Source organism: Salvelinus fontinalis, chromosome 18 (assembly GCF_029448725.1).
Source record: "Salvelinus fontinalis isolate EN_2023a chromosome 18, ASM2944872v1, whole genome shotgun sequence".
Taxonomy (NCBI): domain Eukaryota; kingdom Metazoa; phylum Chordata; class Actinopteri; order Salmoniformes; family Salmonidae; genus Salvelinus; species Salvelinus fontinalis.
This window is the reverse complement of record NC_074682.1, coordinates 60,316,416-60,336,936: the sequence shown is the minus strand read 5'-3', so window position 1 is coordinate 60,336,936 and position 20,521 is coordinate 60,316,416. Positions and strand designations below refer to the sequence as shown.

General features: G+C 45.5%; 1 protein-coding gene across 1 annotated transcript in view; it reads right to left on the bottom strand.

Annotated features, from left to right (window-relative positions):
• Positions 1-18,109, bottom strand: part of dennd6aa (DENN/MADD domain containing 6Aa) — a 48,516-nt gene extending 30,407 nt beyond the window's left edge. The window contains exons 1-11 of the mRNA XM_055869981.1: positions 17,770-18,109; positions 17,491-17,529; positions 17,353-17,395; positions 6,935-7,047; positions 3,694-3,774; positions 2,601-2,706; positions 2,281-2,360; positions 1,744-1,803; positions 1,489-1,544; positions 1,035-1,157; positions 81-176 (exon numbers count right to left, since the gene is read on the bottom strand). Of these exons, the coding sequence (XP_055725956.1) occupies positions 81-176; positions 1,035-1,157; positions 1,489-1,544; positions 1,744-1,803; positions 2,281-2,360; positions 2,601-2,706; positions 3,694-3,774; positions 6,935-7,047; positions 17,353-17,395; positions 17,491-17,529; positions 17,770-17,994 (1,022 nt within the window). The 5' untranslated portion in view covers positions 17,995-18,109. The remainder of the gene's footprint in view (positions 1-80; positions 177-1,034; positions 1,158-1,488; positions 1,545-1,743; positions 1,804-2,280; positions 2,361-2,600; positions 2,707-3,693; positions 3,775-6,934; positions 7,048-17,352; positions 17,396-17,490; positions 17,530-17,769) is intronic.
• Between the last annotated feature and the right edge of the window lie 2,412 nt (positions 18,110-20,521).

The following is a 20,521-nucleotide window of genomic DNA, read 5'->3' as shown; positions in this document are numbered from 1 at the left end:
GTGGTGTACTCTTACTATACTATTACTCACGGGGCCTGTGTCCTGGTGGTGTACTCTTACTATACTATAGTGTTACTCACGGGGCCTGTGTCCTGGTGGTGTACTCTTTAAACTCGCTGTCGTGGATGGTGAAGTACGGTCTGAAGTCACTGCAGTAGCGCAGTGGAGAGATGCAGCTGTACACACACACACACAGACACTAATTAGTGATTGAACTCCAGACACACAGATAATCTTCTTATTAAGGGTTTGTGTCTGGCGCAGACCGCTGGCAGCTACCGGCGCAGACCGCTGGCAGCTACCGGCGCAGACCGCTGGCAGCTACCGGCGCAGACCGCTGGCAGCTACCGGCGCAGACCGCTGGCAGCTACCGGCGCAGACCGCTGGCAGCTACCGGCGCAGACCGCAGGCAGCTACCGGCGCAGACCGCAGGCAGCTACCGGCGCAGACCGCAGGCAGCTACTGGTACAAAATGCTGTGAAAAAGTAATTGCCTCTTTTTCAAAACACAAAATCAAGTCTACATCAGAATGGCTGAAAAGCAACTCATTTAATGTTTTGGAATGGCCTTGTCAAAGTCCAGTCCTAAAACCGATTGAGATGTTGTGGCAGGACCTGAACTGAGCAGCTCGTGCTCGAAAACCACTCACATGTCGCTGAGTTACAGCAGTTCTGCATGGAAGAGAGAGACAAAATTCCTCCACAGCGATGCGAGAGACTGATCACCAACAACAGGAAACGTTTGGTTGGAGTCATAAGGGGGAAAATACTTATTGTTGCATAACTTTGTTAAATTAATTAAATAATTGTCCAAATGTTGAGTTATTTGTTCACTCAGGTACCCTTTATCTAATATCAGGTTTTGATTGAAGATAAAAACATTTAGTGTCAAAAATATGCAAAAAGAGAGAATTGTAAAGGGGAAACATACTTTTTCACAGCACTGTATTTTTTTTACCTTATAGCTGTGTACTTTTTAAAAAATAAAAACAAAATGGTATGTTAATCTTCCTAGCCACACCCTCCTTGTCTCACCTGACCAATGCCAGAACAGTATCGGAGGATTCTGCCGGTGATGGTGCCATGACAACCAGAGCCTCACCTAGCAACACCAGCTCCCATAACATCTGAATGTGGAAGAAGACTGGGTGGAAACACCTGTAGAGAAGAAGAGACAGAACTGTATCTGCTCTCCACTTCCTCCTGGGTGGATTCTCGACAGAAACCCCAATGTTACCGTGGCAACCAGTCAGTGTGTCAACAACATGAAGCAGCTCAGTGTCCTCCTGGCTGGAGTCAACCTGCACTCCCACTCCCTACCAACAGGTGGCATCAGAGAGCTGGGGAGGTAGTACAACAACCCATCAATAGTCCAGCACCCTATTCCCTATATAGTGCACTACTTTTGCAGACCCTGGCCATAAGTAGTGCACGATATAGGGAATAGGGTGCCATTTGTGATTGAACACCACTACTAACGTGTACTCACGTGAACAAGTCTACCTCGTGGACCGTGGGGAGGACTATGGACACCAGGTTGTCATTCTGTAACAAAAACAGTCATCAGGTATAATTAGGGTTACAGGGTTTTGGACAGACTACCAGCAGCGTATCAGAATGACATGGTAGGAGTGTGAAATGGCATCCTATTCTCTATATGGTGCACTGGTAAAACGTAGTTCACTATAGGGAACAGGGTGCCATTTTGTAGTGTTGTTTGTAGCAGGGTGATCCTCATCCTCACCTGTGTTGACTGAACCAGCTGAGAGGTTCCAGGCTTGTCGTAACATGTTGGGATCCGAACCTAGAAAAAACAGAAAGATTATTGAGTTGCTTATTAACACTAGAATCATTACTGTAAAATATAAGTACTTTGTGACCACTGTTGGTGTAAAAATAATTATTAAAAAATATATTTAATTGGTAATCGTAGAAAAGGCCTATATTAATATTTAGCTGTACTGCACCCATTATAGAGGGTTAGTATTTTCCCTGGGTTAGACGTACCTTCCTAACTGTACCCATTATATAGAGGGTTAGTATTTTCCCTGGGTTTGACATACCTTCATAACTGTACCCATTATATAGAGGGTTAGTATTTTCCCTGGGTTTGACATACCTTCATAACTGTACCCATTATAGAGGGTTAGTATTTTCCCTGCGTTAGACGTACCTTCATAACTGTACCCATTATAGAGGGTTAGTATTTTCCCTGGGTTAGACATACCTTCATAACTATACCCATTATAGAGGGTTAGTATTTTCCCTGCGTTAGACGTACCTTCATAACTGTACCCATTACAGGGAGGACCAATATTTTGCCTGGATGAGGAGTGGGCCAGCGGTCGATGTCGTTGCAGGCTGTCACACACAGAAACGAGCCACATGAAGACACACAGACGGACTACAGGGTTCACCGGGCCAATAATAGTTGTTACGACTGAACACCATTAATATAACAGGAAGAGAGACAGATCAGACAACACTTTATAAAAAGGGACCACAGACTAGACCCTCTACTAAAAATCAGCCAATAGTAGTCCCCTCCCGGTTTCAACTGACGTTTCCCCCATTGGAATAGGATGAAATGAGGAGACCCACCAGCCTCCAGACATGGCTCCTGCTTCTCAAAGTACTCTGGAGCGATGAGCTTCAGCAGGGAGTGGAAGAACATGACGTAGGGTAGCTTGCTGATTAGGACCAGGGACTGGAACACACACACACACACAGATGAACAGTTAAAAATCATACTGCAATAAGATCAGGAAGTTTTAGAAAAACTAAAAATGTGCCATGAATAAAAAACTGTGTTACAATGTAGTCTGATATCTGGTGGTGAACTGAGTTCAAATGTTGTCTGATACCTGGTGGTGAACCGAGTTCAAATGTAGTCTGATATCTGGTGGTGAACCGAGTTAAAATGTAGTCTGATACCTGGTGGTGAACCGAGTTAAAATGTAGTCTGATACCTGGTGGTGAACCGAGTTAAAATGTAGTCTGATACCTGGTGGTGAACTGTGTTAAAATGTAGTCTGATACCTGGTGGTGAACTGAGTTAAAATGTAGTCTGATAACTGGTGGTGAACTGAGTTAAAATGTAGTCTGATACCTGGTGTTGAACTGAGTTAAAATGTAGTCTGATATCTGGTGGTGAACTGAGTTAAAATGTAGTCTGATACCTGGTGGTGAACTGTGTTAAAATGTAGTCTGATACCTGGTGGTGAACTGTGTTAAAATGTAGTCTGATACCTGGTGGTGAACCGAGTTAAAATGTAGTCTGATATCTGGTGGTGAACTGAGTTAAAATGTAGTCTGATACCTGGTGGTGAACCGAGTTAAAATGTAGTCTGATACCTGGTGGTGAACCGAGTTAAAATGTAGTCTGATACCTGGTGGTGAACTGTGTTAAAATGTAGTCTGATACCTGGTGGTGAACTGAGTTAAAATGTAGTCTGATAACTGGTGGTGAACTGAGTTAAAATGTAGTCTGATACCTGGTGTTGAACTGAGTTAAAATGTAGTCTGATATCTGGTGGTGAACTGAGTTAAAATGTAGTCTGATACCTGGTGGTGAACTGTGTTAAAATGTAGTCTGATACCTGGTGGTGAACTGTGTTAAAATGTAGTCTGATACCTGGTGGTGAACCGAGTTAAAATGTAGTCTGATATCTGGTGGTGAACTGAGTTAACTCACTTTCTGAAAGTAGCCCCTCTTGAGTGACTTGTCCCGGACTTGTCTGAAGTAGACGTAACCATAGTAATGGCCTTGGTCCCTCTACACACACACAAACAAACTCACATTTAGTATGGACACACATCTACAATAAAACACACAGACACTATATTTCATTAGTCATTGATGTAAGCCTAAACACTGCATGGTTGGAAGTGAACATTTGACAAGTGAATTGAGGCAGTGGATAATACTGATATCACACCAGCTCCTTCTCTATAGGACAGGTTATATACTGACATCATACCAGCTCCTTCTCTATAGGACAGGTTATATACTGATATCATACCAGCTCCTTCTCTATAGGACAGGTTATATACTGACATCATACCAGCTCCTTCTCTATAGGACAGGTTATATACTGACATCATACCAGCTCCTTCTCTATAGGACAGGTTATATACTGACATCATACCAGCTCCTTCTCTATAGGACAGGTTATATACTGATATCATACCAGCTCCTTCTCTATAGGACAGGTTATATACTGACATCATACCAGCTCCTTCTCTATAGGACAGGTTATATACTGACATCATACCAGCTCCTTCTCTATAGGACAGGTTATATACTGACATCATACCAGCTCCTTCTCTATAGGACAGGTTATATACTGATATCATACCAGCTCCTTCTCTATAGGACAGGTTATATACTGACATCATACCAGCTCCTTCTCTATAGGACAGGTTATATACTGATATCATACCAGCTCCTTCTCTATAGGACAGGTTATATACTGATATCATACCAGCTCCTTCTCTATAGGACAGGTTATATACTGACATCATACCAGCTCCTTCTCTATAGGACAGGTTATATACTGACACCACACCAGATCCTTCTCTATAGGACAGGTTATATACTGACATCATACCAGCTCCTTCTCTATAGGACAGGTTATATACTGACATCATACCAGCTCCTTCTCTATAGGACAGGTTATATACTGACATCATACCAGCTCCTTCTCTATAGGACAGGTTATATACTGATATCATACCAGCTCCTTCTCTATAGGACAGGTTATATACTGACATCATACCAGCTCCTTCTCTATAGGACAGGTTATATACTGACACCACACCAGATCCTTCTCTATAGGACAGGTTATATACTGACATCATACCAGCTCCTTCTCTATAGGACAGGTTATATACTGACATCATACCAGCTCCTTCTCTATAGGACAGGTTATATACTGACATCATACCAGCTCCTTCTCTATAGGACAGGTTATATACTGATATCATACCAGCTCCTTCTCTATAGGACAGGTTATATACTGACATCATACCAGCTCCTCTATAGGACAGGTTATATACTGACACCACACCAGATCCTTCTCTATAGGACAGGTTATATACTGACACCACACCAGATCCTTCTCTATAGGACAGGTTATATACTGACACCCAGACATCATACCAGCTCCTTCTCTATAGGACAGGTTATATACTGACATCATACCAGCTCCTTCTCTATAGGACAGGTTACATAGTGACACCACACCAGATCCTTCTCTATAGGACAGGTTATATACTGACACCCAGACATCATACCAGCTCCTTCTCTATAGGACAGGTTATATACTGACATCATACCAGCTCCTTCTCTATAGGACAGGTTATATACTGACATCATACCAGCTCCTTCTCTATAGGACAGGTTACATAGTAACACCACACCAGATCCTTCTCTATAGGACAGGTTAAATAGTAACACCACACCAGATCCTTCTCTATAGGACAGGTTACACTCCCAAGTAATATTGTTTTGTTTTCCAACTTCAGTATTTTCCAGTGTGTGACCAGAGCTGGCAGTCAGAGTGCAGTAGGAAACCATGGATGGCCGGCTGGTGGCTGGCTGAGGCGTGTACTGGCTGGCTGAGGCGTGTACTGGCTGGCTGAGGCGTGTACTGGCTGGCTGAGGCGTGTACTGGCTGGCTGAGGTGTGTACTGGCTGGTTGGTGACTGACTGACTGAGGTGTGTACTGGCATGGGGAAAGTGTTGGCTGAGACTGTACGGCTCTCACAGAGTTTCTCATCTCTCAGGTGTGAGTCAATGTTCACCTGTAGAGTCATGAGGAGTTTCCCCTTAGTGGACATAAATGCCATTCTAACCCAGCTGGCCCCATATCCATTCTAACCCAGCTGGCCCCATATCCATTCTAACCCAGCTGGCCCCATATCCATTCTAACCCAGCTGGCCCCATATCCATTCTAACCCAGCTGGCCCCATATCCATTCTAACCCAGCTGGCCCCATATCCATTCTAACCCAGCTGGCCCCATATCCATTCTAACCCAGCTGGCCCCATATCCATTCTAACCCAGCTGGCCCCATATCCATTCTAACCCAGCTGGCCCCATATCCATTCTAACCCAGCTGGCCCCATATCCATTCTAACCCAGCTGGCCCCATATCCATTCTAACCCAGCTGGCCCCATATCCATTCTAACCCAGCTGGCCCCATATCCATTCTAACCCAGCTGGCCCCATATCCATTCTAACCCAGCTGGCCCCATATCCATTCTAACCCAGCTGGCCCCATATCCATTCTAACCCAGCTGGCCCCATATCCATTCTAACCCAGCTGGCCCCATATCCATTCTAACCCAGCTGGCCCCATATCCATTCTAACCCAGCTGGCCCCATATCCATTCTAACCCAGCTGGCCCCATATCCATTCTAACCCAGCTGGCCCCATATCCATTCTAACCCAGCTGGCCCCATATCCATTCTAACCCAGCTGGCCCCATATCCATTCTAACCCAGCTGGCCCCATATCCATTCTAACCCAGCTGGCCCCATATCCATTCTAACCCAGCTGGCCCCATATCCATTCTAACCCAGCTGGCCCCATATCCATTCTAACCCAGCTGGCCCCATATCCATTCTAACCCAGCTGGCCCCATATCCATTCTAACCCAGCTAGCTCCATATCCATTCTAACCCAGCTGGCTCCATATCCATTCTAACCCAGCTAGCCCTATTCAGCATGGTCCTCAGTTTGATAGAGCAAAAATATTTACACATAACCCTCCCTTTGTACTGTCAAATAAATTGCAGAGCCCCCCCATAGAATTAACTCAAAACAATGTTTACGACCACAATTAACTGTAGCGACCCCGCGTTGAAGCCCACCCGCCCAAGACAGCCAGAAAGACAGAGACATGTAGAGTCCCTGAACCCATTTTTACCTTGAGGCAGACTGGAGCGTCACGATCAAACTGGTCCAGAAAACATCCCAGAGAAGACTTCCTGCCTGAGGCCTGGCGGAAACGGAAGCAGAACTGTGTGTCCCCTAGACAACCTGCCAAACAGGAAGAGGAAACACATGTATTTATCGTCTTCCTTCATGCTCCAGCTCTTTCCTCTAGCCTGGATGGAATTCCAGCACTGACATGGGGAAGGGGACAGGGGAGGATTGTTGTGAAGGGGACAGGGGAGAATTGTTGTGATATCAAAACAACAATCTGAGATGGAGGTTTTTAAACCAGACCGTTAAAGCAGTGTTTAATCATACAAAAGAAGCTGTTTCACTCAAAGGTTCCTGAAATAGCTATAAGAATTCAGCCTGGGTGCTAGTCTGTTTGTGTTGTTTTACCAACTCCTTACGGTATTATCATGCTTTTGACAATGACAGCAACAGAGTTGGCAAGAACACAAACAGATCTGGGACCAAGCTAATAAAATGTTCATACAGGGGGCAAATAAGACAAAAGTCTAACAAAGCATTCGGTGAAGACATTTGAAATGGGTAAACGTTAACGTAACAGGTCAAGTAGACAGACATTCCAGCAGGCAGCCAGAAGAGAAGTGATGTAATTAAGGTTAGATTCCCCCTCAGGTACTGCCCAGTGAAACACCGGTGCTACATTCCAGAGCAGAGCCAAGCCTGTGTCTATCTGCACACCACATGGGGACAGGAGGTTTTCCCAGGCGCCCAGTGCAGCAGAGCCAAGCCTGTGTCTATCTGCACACCACATGGGGACGGGAGGTTTTCCCAGGTGCCCAATACAGCCAAGCCTGTGTCTATCTGCACACCACATGGGGACAGGAGGTTTTCCCAGGTGCCCAGTGCAGCAGAGCCAAGCCTGTGTCTATCTGCACACCACATGGGGACGGGAGGTTTTCCCAGGCGCCCAGTGCAGCAGAGCCAAGCCTGTGTCTATCTGCACACCACATGGGGACAGGAGGTTTTCCCAGGTGCCCAGTGCAGCAGAGCCAAGCCTGTGTCTATCTGCACACCACATGGGGACAGGAGGTTTTCCCAGGCGCCCAGTGCAACAGAGCCAAGCCTGTGTCTATCTGCACACCACATAGGGACAGGAGGTTTTCCCAGGTGCCCAGTGCAACAGAGCCAAGCCTGTGTCTATCTGCACACCACATGGGGACGGGAGGTTTTCCCAGGTGCCCAGTGCAACAGAGCCAAGCCTGTGTCTATCTGCACACCACATGGGGACAGGAGGTTTTCCCAGGCACCCAGTGCAACAGAGCCAAGCCTGTGTCTATCTGCACACCACATGGGGACAGGAGGTTTTCCCAGGCGCCCAGTAAAGCAGAGCTCCAATCTCTCCAACGTGTTTACGTAGGAGTATTTCAAAGGGACTGGAATACACCGAGTCAGATTTCAGTTGGACCTAGTGTTGATTAAATACAGTGCTGTTAATATTTTCCGTAGTTTCTCCTCTGAAGCAGGTAACAAGTGGGCTGAGTTCCAGTCACTTCTTGAACAACGTCTGTAATTCCGGGCTATGCTTTATTTGCTGAACTCAGTCACTGCTCACCTCCATCGTAAATCGTGGAGATCAAATCGGCTAAGACAGCCTGGTAGAGTGACACAGTAGAGTATATCGAGGTAGAATATAGTACATCACAGTAGAGTATATCGAGGTAGAATATAGTACATCACAGTAGAGTATATCAAGGTAGAATATAGTACATCACAGTAGAGTATATCGAGGTAGAATATAATACATCACAGTAGAGTATATCAAGGTAGAATATAGTACATCACAGTAGAGTATATCAAGGTAGAATATAGTACATCACAGTAGAGTATATCAAGGTAGAATATAGTACATCACAGTAGAGTATATCAAGGTAGAATATAGTACATCACAGTAGAGTATATCAAGGTAGAATATAGTACATCACAGTAGAGTATATCAAGGTAGAATATAGTACATCACAGTAGAGTATATCGAGGTAGAATATAGTACATCACAGTAGAGTACATCACAACGTAAAGAAAAGTAGAGTTGAGTGTAGTACAGTAGAGCACACACGAATTGAGTACCCTACCGAGCGCCACCCTACCCGAGCGCCACCCTACCCGAGCGCCACCCTACCCGAGCGCCACCCTACCCGAGCGCCACCCTACCCGAGCGCCACCCTACCCGAGCGCCACCCTACCCGAGCGCCACCCTACCCGAGCGCCACCCTACCCGAGCGCCACCCTACCCGAGCGCCACCCTACCCGAGCGCCACCCTACCCGAGCGCCACCCTACCCGAGCGCCACCCTACCGAGCGCCACTCTACCGAGCTCTACCCTGATGTCTGTTCCACAGGTTTTGGACATCTATGATTGGTTCATATTTGGTCCGGTCCAACCAAATGTGGTCTTGTTTGGTGGCGGAGGTCTTTAAAATAATAGCCAGTGTGTAAAATAAATTCCCAAATACGTAGAGGAGGATCATGTATATTTCTACCTATTTCAGGATGCATCTCTATAAAAGAGAATGTCAGATCCATCATTATGTTTCAGTAAAATGTGTAAATTACTAAAAGTAGTCGTTGTGCATAGAGTTGTATGGTTTGTTAAACTTAAAAAATCAAATGGTATTTGTTTGGCATACATTTTAAGCCAAACATCTTGAGTTACTGTGGAATTGCCCTACAGATTATTACAGGTGTCAACTCAACAACTAAAAGAAAACCTGACTGTATTCGTCACATGCTTATGGTGATTCTCATGAAACCAGTTTAAATGTCTGCAGCAAAATGAGTTACATTTACATTTAAGTCATTTAGCAGACGCTCTTATACAAAACAATGACGTATCTGTAAAAATCGACTAAGACTCTAGTTTTGGGAAAGTGTCTTTTTAAATATATTTTACATTTGTGCCTGAATTTCTTGAATTTTTTTTACTCCAAATACTCATTACCGAAATGCATCCGGATTAAATTCTAGGATGTTTTAATTTAAATTTTTCGAAAAACCTAACTTATCTGAATAAAATATGTTGCTGTAGTTTGTCCATAAATCATCAAGCGTATACTAGTTTACGTTTACATTAAAACTATAATATTTATTAAGTACAAAAAAAAATCTGTGGACATGGGTCTAATTAACGTAATACTTTTTTAAGGTCCTGTAAAAACTTGAATCCATTTTTAAAATAAAAGCTTTATTAACTCATGATGCATCAATTTAGAGAAGTAGTCAGATGAGCTTAAAGTTATGTTAATTTCTTTGCTTATATGCCTTCAAAGTTTAGTTCATATTCTAAAAACACCTGCCTTACCCCACAACTCTGCCAAATGGGGTGGAGAAGCAATCTACTGCAGAGTTCTGTCATGCCATCCAGGTCTGTGCCCAAACAGTTTGAGCTTCTACTTTTAAAATCCACCTTTCCAGAAACAAGTCTCTTGTTGCTTGTTATAGACCCCCTTCAGCCCCCAGCTGTGCCCTGGACACCATATATGAATTAATTGCCCCCCATCTATCTTCAGAGCTCGTGCTGCTAGGCGACCTAAACTGGGACATGCTTAACACCCCGGCCATCCTACAATCTAAGCTAGATGCCCTCAATCTCACACAAATTATCAATGAACCTACCAGGTACAACCCCAAATCCGTAAACACGGGCACCCTCATAGATATCATCCTATCCAACATGCCCTTCAAATACATCTCTGCTGTTTTAAACCAAGATCTCAGCGATCACTGCCTCATTGCCTGCATCCGTAATGGGTCTGCGACCAAACGACCACCACTCATCACTGTCAAACGCTCCCTAAAACACTTCAGCGAGCAGGCCTTTCCAATCGACCTGGCCCGGGTACCCTGGAAGGATATTGACCTCATTCCGACAGTAGAGGATGCCTGGTTGTTCTTTAAAAAGTGCTTTCCTCACCATCTTAAATAAGCATGCCCCATTCAAAAAAATGTAGAACCAGGAACAGCTCACTCCAGACCTGACTGCCTTTGACCAGCACAAAAACATCCTGTGGCGTTCTGCATTAGCATCTAATAGCCCCTGCGATACGCAACTTTTCAGGGAAGTTAGGAATCAACATACACAGGCAGTTGGGAAAGCAAAGGCTAGCTTTTTCAAACAGAAATTTGCATCCTGTAGTACTAACTCCAAAAAGTTTTGGGACACTGTAAAGTCCATGGAGAATAAGAGCACCTCCTCCCAGCTGCCCACTGCACTGAGGCTAGGAAACACTGTCACCACCGATAAATCTACTATAAATCGAGAATTTCAATAAGCATTTTTCTACAGCTGGCCATGCTTTCCACCTGGCTACCACTACCCCGGTCAACAGCCCTGCACTCCCCACAGCAACATGCCCAAGCCTCCTCCATTTCTCCTTCACCCAAATCCAGATAGCCGATGTTCTGAAAGAGCTGTAAAATCTGCACCCCTACAAATCAGCCGGGCTAGACAATCTGGAACCCTACAAAATAAGCTGGAATAGACCATCTCTACCGTCTCTTTCTAAAATTCTGCCGAAATTGTTGCAACCCCTATTACTAGCCTGTTCAACCTCTTTCATATCGTCTGAGATCCCAAAAGATTGGAAAGCTGCCACGGTCATCCCCCTCTTCAAAGGGGGAGACACTAGACCCAAACTGTTACAGACCTATATCTATCCTGTGTGCGGCTCACAGCAAATCTAAAAATCACATTTTCCACAAACACAATTTTTTCTTGTTTGTTGTAGTCAATTACAAAACTAAATGTAAGTAAAAACACAACGTCTAAAGGTTCCATACCAACATGGCCTGCTCCCTCCGAGCCATAAGATTGGTGAACAGGTCATCCAACGGCTACACAGACCATTTGGATTGACAACCGTTTTATGTTGCACCGGACTCTACCCGCACGCACACACACACACACACCGGACTCTACCCGCCCGCCCGCGCACACACACACACACCGGACTCTACCCGCCCGCCCGCGCACACACACACACACCGGACTCTACCCGCCCGCCCGCGCACACACACACACACCGGACTCTACCCGCCCGCACACGCACACCGGACTCTACCCGCCCGCACACACACACACACACACCGGACTCTACCCGCCCGCGCACACACACACACACCGGACTCTACCCGCCCGCGCACACACACACACACCGGACTCTACCCGCCCGCGCACACACACCGGACTCTACCCGCCCGCGCACACACACCGGACTCTACCCGCCCGCGCACACACACCGGACTCTACCCGCCAGCGCACACACACACACACACCGGACTCTACCCGCCCGCGCACACACACACACACACACACACACACACACACACCGGACTCTACCCGCACACCGGACTCTACCCGCCAGCGCACACACACCGGACTCTACCCGCCAGCGCACACACACACACACACCGGACTCTACCCGCCAGCGCACACACACACACACACCGGACTCTACCCGCCAGCGCACACACACACACCGGACTCTACCCGCCCGCGCACACACACACACACACCGGACTCTACCCGCCCGCCCGCGCACACACACACACACCGGACTCTACCCGCCCGCGCACACACACCGGACTCTACCCGCCCGCGCACACACACCGGACTCTACCCGCCCGCGCACACACACCGGACTCTACCCGCCCGCGCACACACACACACACACACCGGACTCTACCCGCACACCGGACTCTACCCGCCAGCGCACACACACACACCGGACTCTACCCGCCAGCGCACACACACACACACCGGACTCTACCCGCCAGCGCACACACACACACACCGGACTCTACCCGCCAGCGCACACACACACACACCGGACTCTACCCGCCAGCGCACACACACACACACCGGACTCTACCCGCCAGCGCACACACACACACACCGGACTCTACCCGCCAGCGCACACACACACACCGGACTCTACCCGCCAGCGCACACACACACACCGGACTCTACCCGCCAGCGCACACACACACACACCGGACTCTACCCGCCAGCGCACACACACACACACCGGACTCTACCCGCCAGCGCACACACACACACACCGGACTCTACCCGCCAGCGCACACACACACACACCGGACTCTACCCGCCAGCGCACACACACACACACCGGACTCTACCCGCCAGCGCACACACACACACCGGACTCTACCCGCCAGCGCACACACACCGGACTCTACCCGCCCGCACACACACACACACCGGACTCTACCCGCCCGCACACACACACACACACCGGACTCTACCCGCCCGCACACACACACACACACACCGGACTCTACCCGCCCGCACACACACACACACACACCGGACTCTACCCGCCCGCACACACACACACACCGGACTCTACCCGCCCGCACACACACACACACCGGACTCTACCCGCCCGCACACACACACACACCGGACTCTACCCGCCCGCACACACACACACCGGACTCTACCCGCCCGCGCACACACACACCGGACTCTACCCGCCCGCGCACACACACACCGGACTCTACCCGCCCGCACACACACACACCGGACTCTACCCGCCCGCACACACACACACCGGACTCTGCCCGCCCGCGCACACACACCGGACTCTGCCCGCCCGCGCACACACACCGGACTCTGCCCACCCGCGCACCAGACTCTACCCGCGCGCGCTGTATGTCACACACACGCACTGGACTCTACACATACACACACATATATATTGATGTCACACACACTCACTGCTACTACTCTGTATATTATCTATCCTGATTGCCTAGTCACTTTTACCTCTATCCACATGTACATATTACCTTAATTATCCAGTAGCCCTTGCATATAGCCTCGTTATTGTGTTACTAGTTCCTTATTTTGTCTTGCTGATGGTTCTTATTGTTTAACTCTGCATGGAGTGTGCAAAGCTGTCATTAAGGCAAAGGGTGGCTACTTTGAAGAACACAATATGTTTTGATTTGTTTAACACTTATTTGGTTACTACAGCATTCCATAGTTTTGATGTCTTCACTATTATTCTACAATGTAGAAAATAGTAAAAAATAAAAATGAAAAACCTTTAATCAGTAGGTGTATCCAAACTTTTAACTGGTACTGTATGTGTGTACTTACTACTTAGAAAAGTGGGAGAGTCCAGAGAAAATATTTGAACAGCTTTATATAAACTCAGCTGTTGCCTGACACCCAATCAGCTGTGGAGTAAATGACTGACTCAGTGCCTGGAGCAGCGTGTCAGGGGCGTGTCTAACACGGGTGCGATACAGCGTGTCAGGGGCGTGTCTAACACGGGTGCGATACAGCGTGTCAGGGGCGTGTCTAACACGGGTGCGATACAGCGTGTCAGGGGCGTGTCTAACACGGGTGCGATACAGCGTGTCAGGGGCGTGTCTAACACGGGTGCGATACAGCGTGTCAGGGGCGTGTCTAACACGGGTGCGATACAGCGTGTCAGGGGCGTGTCTAACACGGGTGCGATACAGCGTGTCAGGGGCGTGTCTAACACGGGTGCGATACAGGGTGTCAGGGGCGTGTCTAACACGGGTGCGATACAGGGTGTCAGGGGCGTGTCTAACACGGGTGCGATACAGGGTGTCAGGGGCGTGTCTAACACGGGTGCGATACAGGGTGTCAGGGGCGTGTCTAACACGGGTGCGATACAGGGTGTCAGGGGCGTGTCTAACACGGGTGCGATACAGGGTGTCAGGGGCGTGTCTAACACGGGTGCGATACAGGGTGTCAGGGGCGTGTCTAACACGGGTGCGATACAGGGTGTCAGGGGCGTGTCTAACACGGGTGCGATACAGGGTGTCAGGGGCGTGTCTAACACGGGTGCGATACAGGGTGTCAGGGGCGTGTCTAACACGGGTGCGATACAGGGTGTCAGGGGCGTGTCTAACACGGGTGCGATACAGGGTGTCAGGGGCGTGTCTAACACGGGTGCGATACAGGGTGTCAGGGGCGTGTCTAACACGGGTGCGATACAGGGTGTCAGGGGCGTGTCTAACACGGGTGCGATACAGGGTGTCAGGGGCGTGTCTAACACGGGTGCGATACAGGGTGTCAGGGGCGTGTCTAACACGGGTGCGATACAGGGTGTCAGGGGCGTGTCTAACACGGGTGCGATACAGGGTGTCAGGGGCGTGTCTAACACGGGTGCGATACAGGGTGTCAGGGGCGTGTCTAACATGGGTGCGATACAGGGTGTCAGGGGCGTGTCTAACATGGGTGCGATACAGGTTCAGGGGCGTGTCTAACATGGGTGCGATACAGGTTCAGGGGCGTGTCTAACATGGGTGCGATACAGGTTCAGGGGCATGTCTAACATGGGTGCGATACAGGGTGTCAGGGGCGTGTCTAACATGGGTGCGATACAGGTTCAGGGGCGTGTCTAACATGGGTGCGATACAGGTTCAGGGGCGTGTCTAACATGGGTGCGATACAGCGTTTCAGGGGCGTGTCTAACATGGGTGCGATACAGCGTTTCAGGGGCGTGTCTAACATGGGTGCGATACAGCGTTTCAGGGGCGTGTCTAACATGGGTGCGATACAGGGTGTCAGGGGCGTGTCTAACACGGGTGCGATACAGGGTGTCAGTAAAATGTGGCCCCGGACATTTGACCTGCAGCATTTAAACATATCGTACATTTGAGAAATGTACCGGACCCATATGCATTGGGTGGGTAACCTGATTAGAGCGTCCACCCACGGTGCTCAGAATGACACAAATCATATTTAGATTATGTTAATTCATAATTCAACAGAACATGCAAATTGAGGCTACGCGTCCTTCTTACCGAATTGCAACGCACACTTTGAAGATGTTACAATAACTGTCAATTACCTTTCCTCAGCCAACAAGACAAATAACAAACAGCAAAATCACTAGCCTATGTCAATCTACTAACCCCCATAGTAGAAACATTTATCTATTGTATTGGCCAGTTTGTCAAGAAAAAGAAAATGTCCTACTCCAAACAGACTTTGGGACGATAAATCACAAATTCATACAACCAGTAGGCCTAGGCAACACAAACACCTTATAAAAAGCAATGAGGCTGATGCAACAGATTAGAACGTTTAGTTTAAAACCTTAAGCGCAGAAATGTGCACAAGGCAGTAGGCTATGTATGAATGTTTGTTCCATAATGCAATTAGCTGGGAAAATACTGATGGAAAGAGGGGAGATCTAAAGATGCAACAACTAGCATGGGATGCTAATATGACTAGGATTATCATCAACTAGCATGGGATGCTAATATGACTAGGGTTATCATCAACTAGCATGGGTTGCTAATATGACTAGGATTATCATCAACTAGCATGGGATGCTAATATGACTAGGGTTATCATCAAATTGCATGGGTTGCTAATGACTAGGGTTATCATCAACTAGCATGGGATGCTAATATGACTAGGGTTATCATCAACTAGCATGGGATGCTAATATGACTAGGATTATCATGGGTTGCTAATATGACTAGGGTTATCATCAACTAGCATGGGTTGCTAATATGACTAGGGTTATCATCAACTAGCATGGGATGCTAATATGACTAGGGTTATCATCAACTAGCATGGGTTGATATTATAATAGGGTTATCATCAACTAGCATGGGTTGCTAATATGACTAGGGTTATCCATCAACTAGCATGGGATGCTAATATGACTAGGGTTATCATCAACTAGCATGGGATGCTAATATGACTAGGGTTATCATCAAATAGCATGGGATGCTAATATGACTAGGATTATCATCAACTAGCATGGGTTGCTAATATGACTAGGGTTATCATCAACTAGCATGGGTTGATAATATAATAGGGTTATCATCAACTAGCATGGGTTGCTAATATGACTAGGATTGTGCCTTTGGTTGATGGACAATGAAAGTTTATTTGAAAACCAATAGAACAGGAGAGAAAGTGTTTTCAATGGCATATGGAAGTCAATAAAAGAATTGCCTGCAATGGTCGGATTTTACTCTGAAGCAAGATAAGACGTGCCTTCAAACAAGTAGACATATAAGTTTTCAAAATGTATACTGCCTCCAGCTCATTGTCTGATGCAATGAAGCCTACGTACTGTTGCCTATATGCAATAGCATGGCGAATGGGAAGCGTGCTTCAATTACCAGCTAAGGGAGAAAAATGATATGCTATTTTTAAATCATGGGCATCAAAACTGCATTCAACTTTATTTAGACCTTTTTTGGCAGTATATACATGCCGAGGCGGCAGTTATGACAATAGTTGCTCATCGAGACTCCATTCTTTGCTAAGTAACGAACGTATTTTAACGTTATTGATCGTCATATTCAACGTTTCCTTTAAACCCAGATTCTGGTTCATGAGAGACTATGAAGTTAGGAGCTTACCTGAGTTGGAGTCTGGGAATGACAAGTAGCAGATACTTGTTTTCTGGAACAAAAATAATTGATAGTTTGTTTGATGTGACGTTTCAATACAAGACAGTCAGTGTGTTACATGACGTTACTTATGAAAACATAACTTGCCTCCTTCTCGGATAGTTTGGAATGGTGTGGGTAGATGACCTGCAAGAGAGAGAAACAACAGTTGGCTAACGTAACGTCAGCTGTTAACGCGGATAGCTCACTGGTTAGCTAGCTAACTAAATGCTAACTGTATAACGTTACTTTAAATTCCAATAGCTTGCTAAAGAACGTTAGCCAGATATAGTTAGCTATGACTAACACCATTAGTTAGTTAGCCAGCTAAGTTTAGCTATCCATCTAACGAACTGACAACAAGCAGAGAAAGGTATTTCACTGTACCTCCACCGCCTGGCCGAGTTCTAGATCGAACCCGACGACACAGATGCAGTGTAGCCAGGCAGAGAAGCGATCCCACGGCAGGAGAAGCGGGTCCGTGTCCTCCTCTCCTCCAGGCCCGACGGTTAACGTTATTTCTTCAGCTGGAGAGATGCTCACATCCTCGTCTCCAACCTCTTCAGGCTCTGCGAGTTGCTCCTCTATCTCCTCAGAGCCCTGCAAAGCCATCACGAAACCCGACGGTGGAAATTGCTTCCTTTCGATAACTTTTATACTGGTCACTTTATCCTTTGATAGCAAGCTAACAAACGTACCCCACGCAGAAAATAACACAGAAAACGTAGTCCAGCGTGGCTACGCTGCGTAAGTACGTAACGTTCTAACCAGAAATGCAGTAGCGGCACAAGCCCACTAGTCAGCGCTACAATCATGGGCGTTTTTTATTTATTTTTAAATTTCAATTTTTATTAACAAATATAAACAAACTAAAGAGGAATAGTCACATGCAAACAAGCGTACAAACAAACTTTTTACATTGCCAGGAATCGTAAACAAACAAATCATATTCATTAATAATACAAGTTTTAATTGCCTTTTTGTTTTTCATTTTAGTTAAAGTAGTGCCATATTGTGTAAACTCATTTATAAAGTGAAATAAGTTAGGTTTTGAATTAGACCATTTGTGAATATGAAATGTACCTAGTATTATTAGCAATTTAATTAAATATACTTCATCTTTATCTATGTCAGAATTTCTGAAATAAATCATTATATCAAAACCATTAAATTGTACAACCAGTCCTTTTTTTTTGTAACAAAATTCTGGATGTCAATCCAAAAAATTCTACTATAAATACAGGCAAAAAACAAATGCAAAATGGTCTCCTCCATTCCACAGAAATCACAGTTATATTCAATATTCAGCTTGAATCTTTCCAAAACATGTTTCACAGGATAAATGTAACATTTTAAATGAAACTTCCTTTACTTTGTTACTGATACAATATTTGTTAGCATAGATATTTGACCAAAGTAATCTTGCTGAGGGAATTGTAGTATCACAAACAATATTCCTAATCTGTTTATTACTACAGTTATCTTTGATGTTAATATTACCAATGAATATATTTTCATGTAAATCTGTTACTTACATCAACCACAGAGGAATATAAAAGAGATACAACCCCTCTTGGAATCGCATCAAAAACAATTGCATATTCTTTTGGGGTTATTGGAATTTTAAACTTATCAAGAAATTCCCCATATGAGAGTAGATCTCTATCCTCATTCAGTAACTGACCAACTAAAATAATTTTATTGTCAAACCAGTTCCGGAAAAAAATAGACTTATTTTTAAATCGTATATCCTTGTTGTTCTATATAAAGTATCTGTGAGGGGGGAAATTGTGTTTATACGCTAACATCCAAGCTAAAATTGCCTGCTTATGGAATTTGGCCAACTTTAATGGGATTTTATCAACATCAAAATTACAACGAAGCAAAAATTCTAAACAACCAACAGAGTCAAATAAATACTTGGGGAAGACATTCCAAATACTGTTCTGGTTGTTAATATACTTCAGAATCCAATTAATTTTAAAATTATTATTTAGAGTATTGAAATTGAAAACCTCAAGACCTCCTTGTTCTTGGATATTAGTGAGAATATATTTCTGTAGACAGTGAGGCTTGTTCCTCCAAATAAAATTATTAAGAATCTTATCTAAGTCCTTTACAATTTTGGGGGGTAAGTCAAGTGATAACGAGACATAAACCGATCTGGATAACCTTTCAGCTTTGGATAATAACTCCCGACCGTATCATGAAATATCTCTCATCAACCAGAGGTTCAATTTCTTCTTTGTTTTCTCAATAATGGGCCTTATTAGGTTTGGGAATCAAAGTAATTACACCTTGCTTTAAGGAAGCCGGTAACTCCCCTTTTTCTATTGATTCTTGAAACATTGCAAGAATGAAAGGAATCAATTTATCATTGTATCTTTATAAAACTCGCTTATTAAACCATAATTTCCAGGGGACCTATTGTCCTTAAGGCTTTTAATACAGTCTTTTATCTAAATTTCAGATAACTCATCACAAAAATCCTTGAAATCATTATCTATCTTCTTAGCAATGTTTGCTATATTGTCTAAGAAAAGATCCATATTGGAAGTTGGCTGGGCTGATGTATACAGGAAGTTGGCTGGGCTGATGTATACAGGAAGTTGACTGGGGTGATGTATACAGGAAGTTGACTGGGGTGATGTATACAGGAAGTTGACTGGGCTGATGTATACAGATTCTGATAAAACTGGGCAACAGGCTGAGAGATTTTTGGGGGATTTTCATTGGGAGTATTATTAATCATTAATTTACATATGGAAGTCTTTTCGCCTGCCCTTTTTTCTAAATTAAAGAAATATTTAGTATTTCTCTCTCCCTCTTCCATCCGTTTTCGTCTTGATCTTACAAACGCTCCCCGGGTCTTATCCTCGTAGATACAGTCTAACACCATTTGTAGTGATGACAGCTCCAGTAATTCCTGATTAGTTAGTTCACTTTTTTTAGTATAATCCATTATTCCCTTTATGATGTCATATTCTTTCTCTCTCTTGGCACAAGTAATTTCTTTCCCCATTGAAATAGCCAAAAGCCTTATATCAAATTTTATTAGCTCCCAGTAACTTCCAAACGTATTCATAACACAGGCACAATTCCAGTATTTATCAATAATTCCTGCTACTTCCTTCTTAAA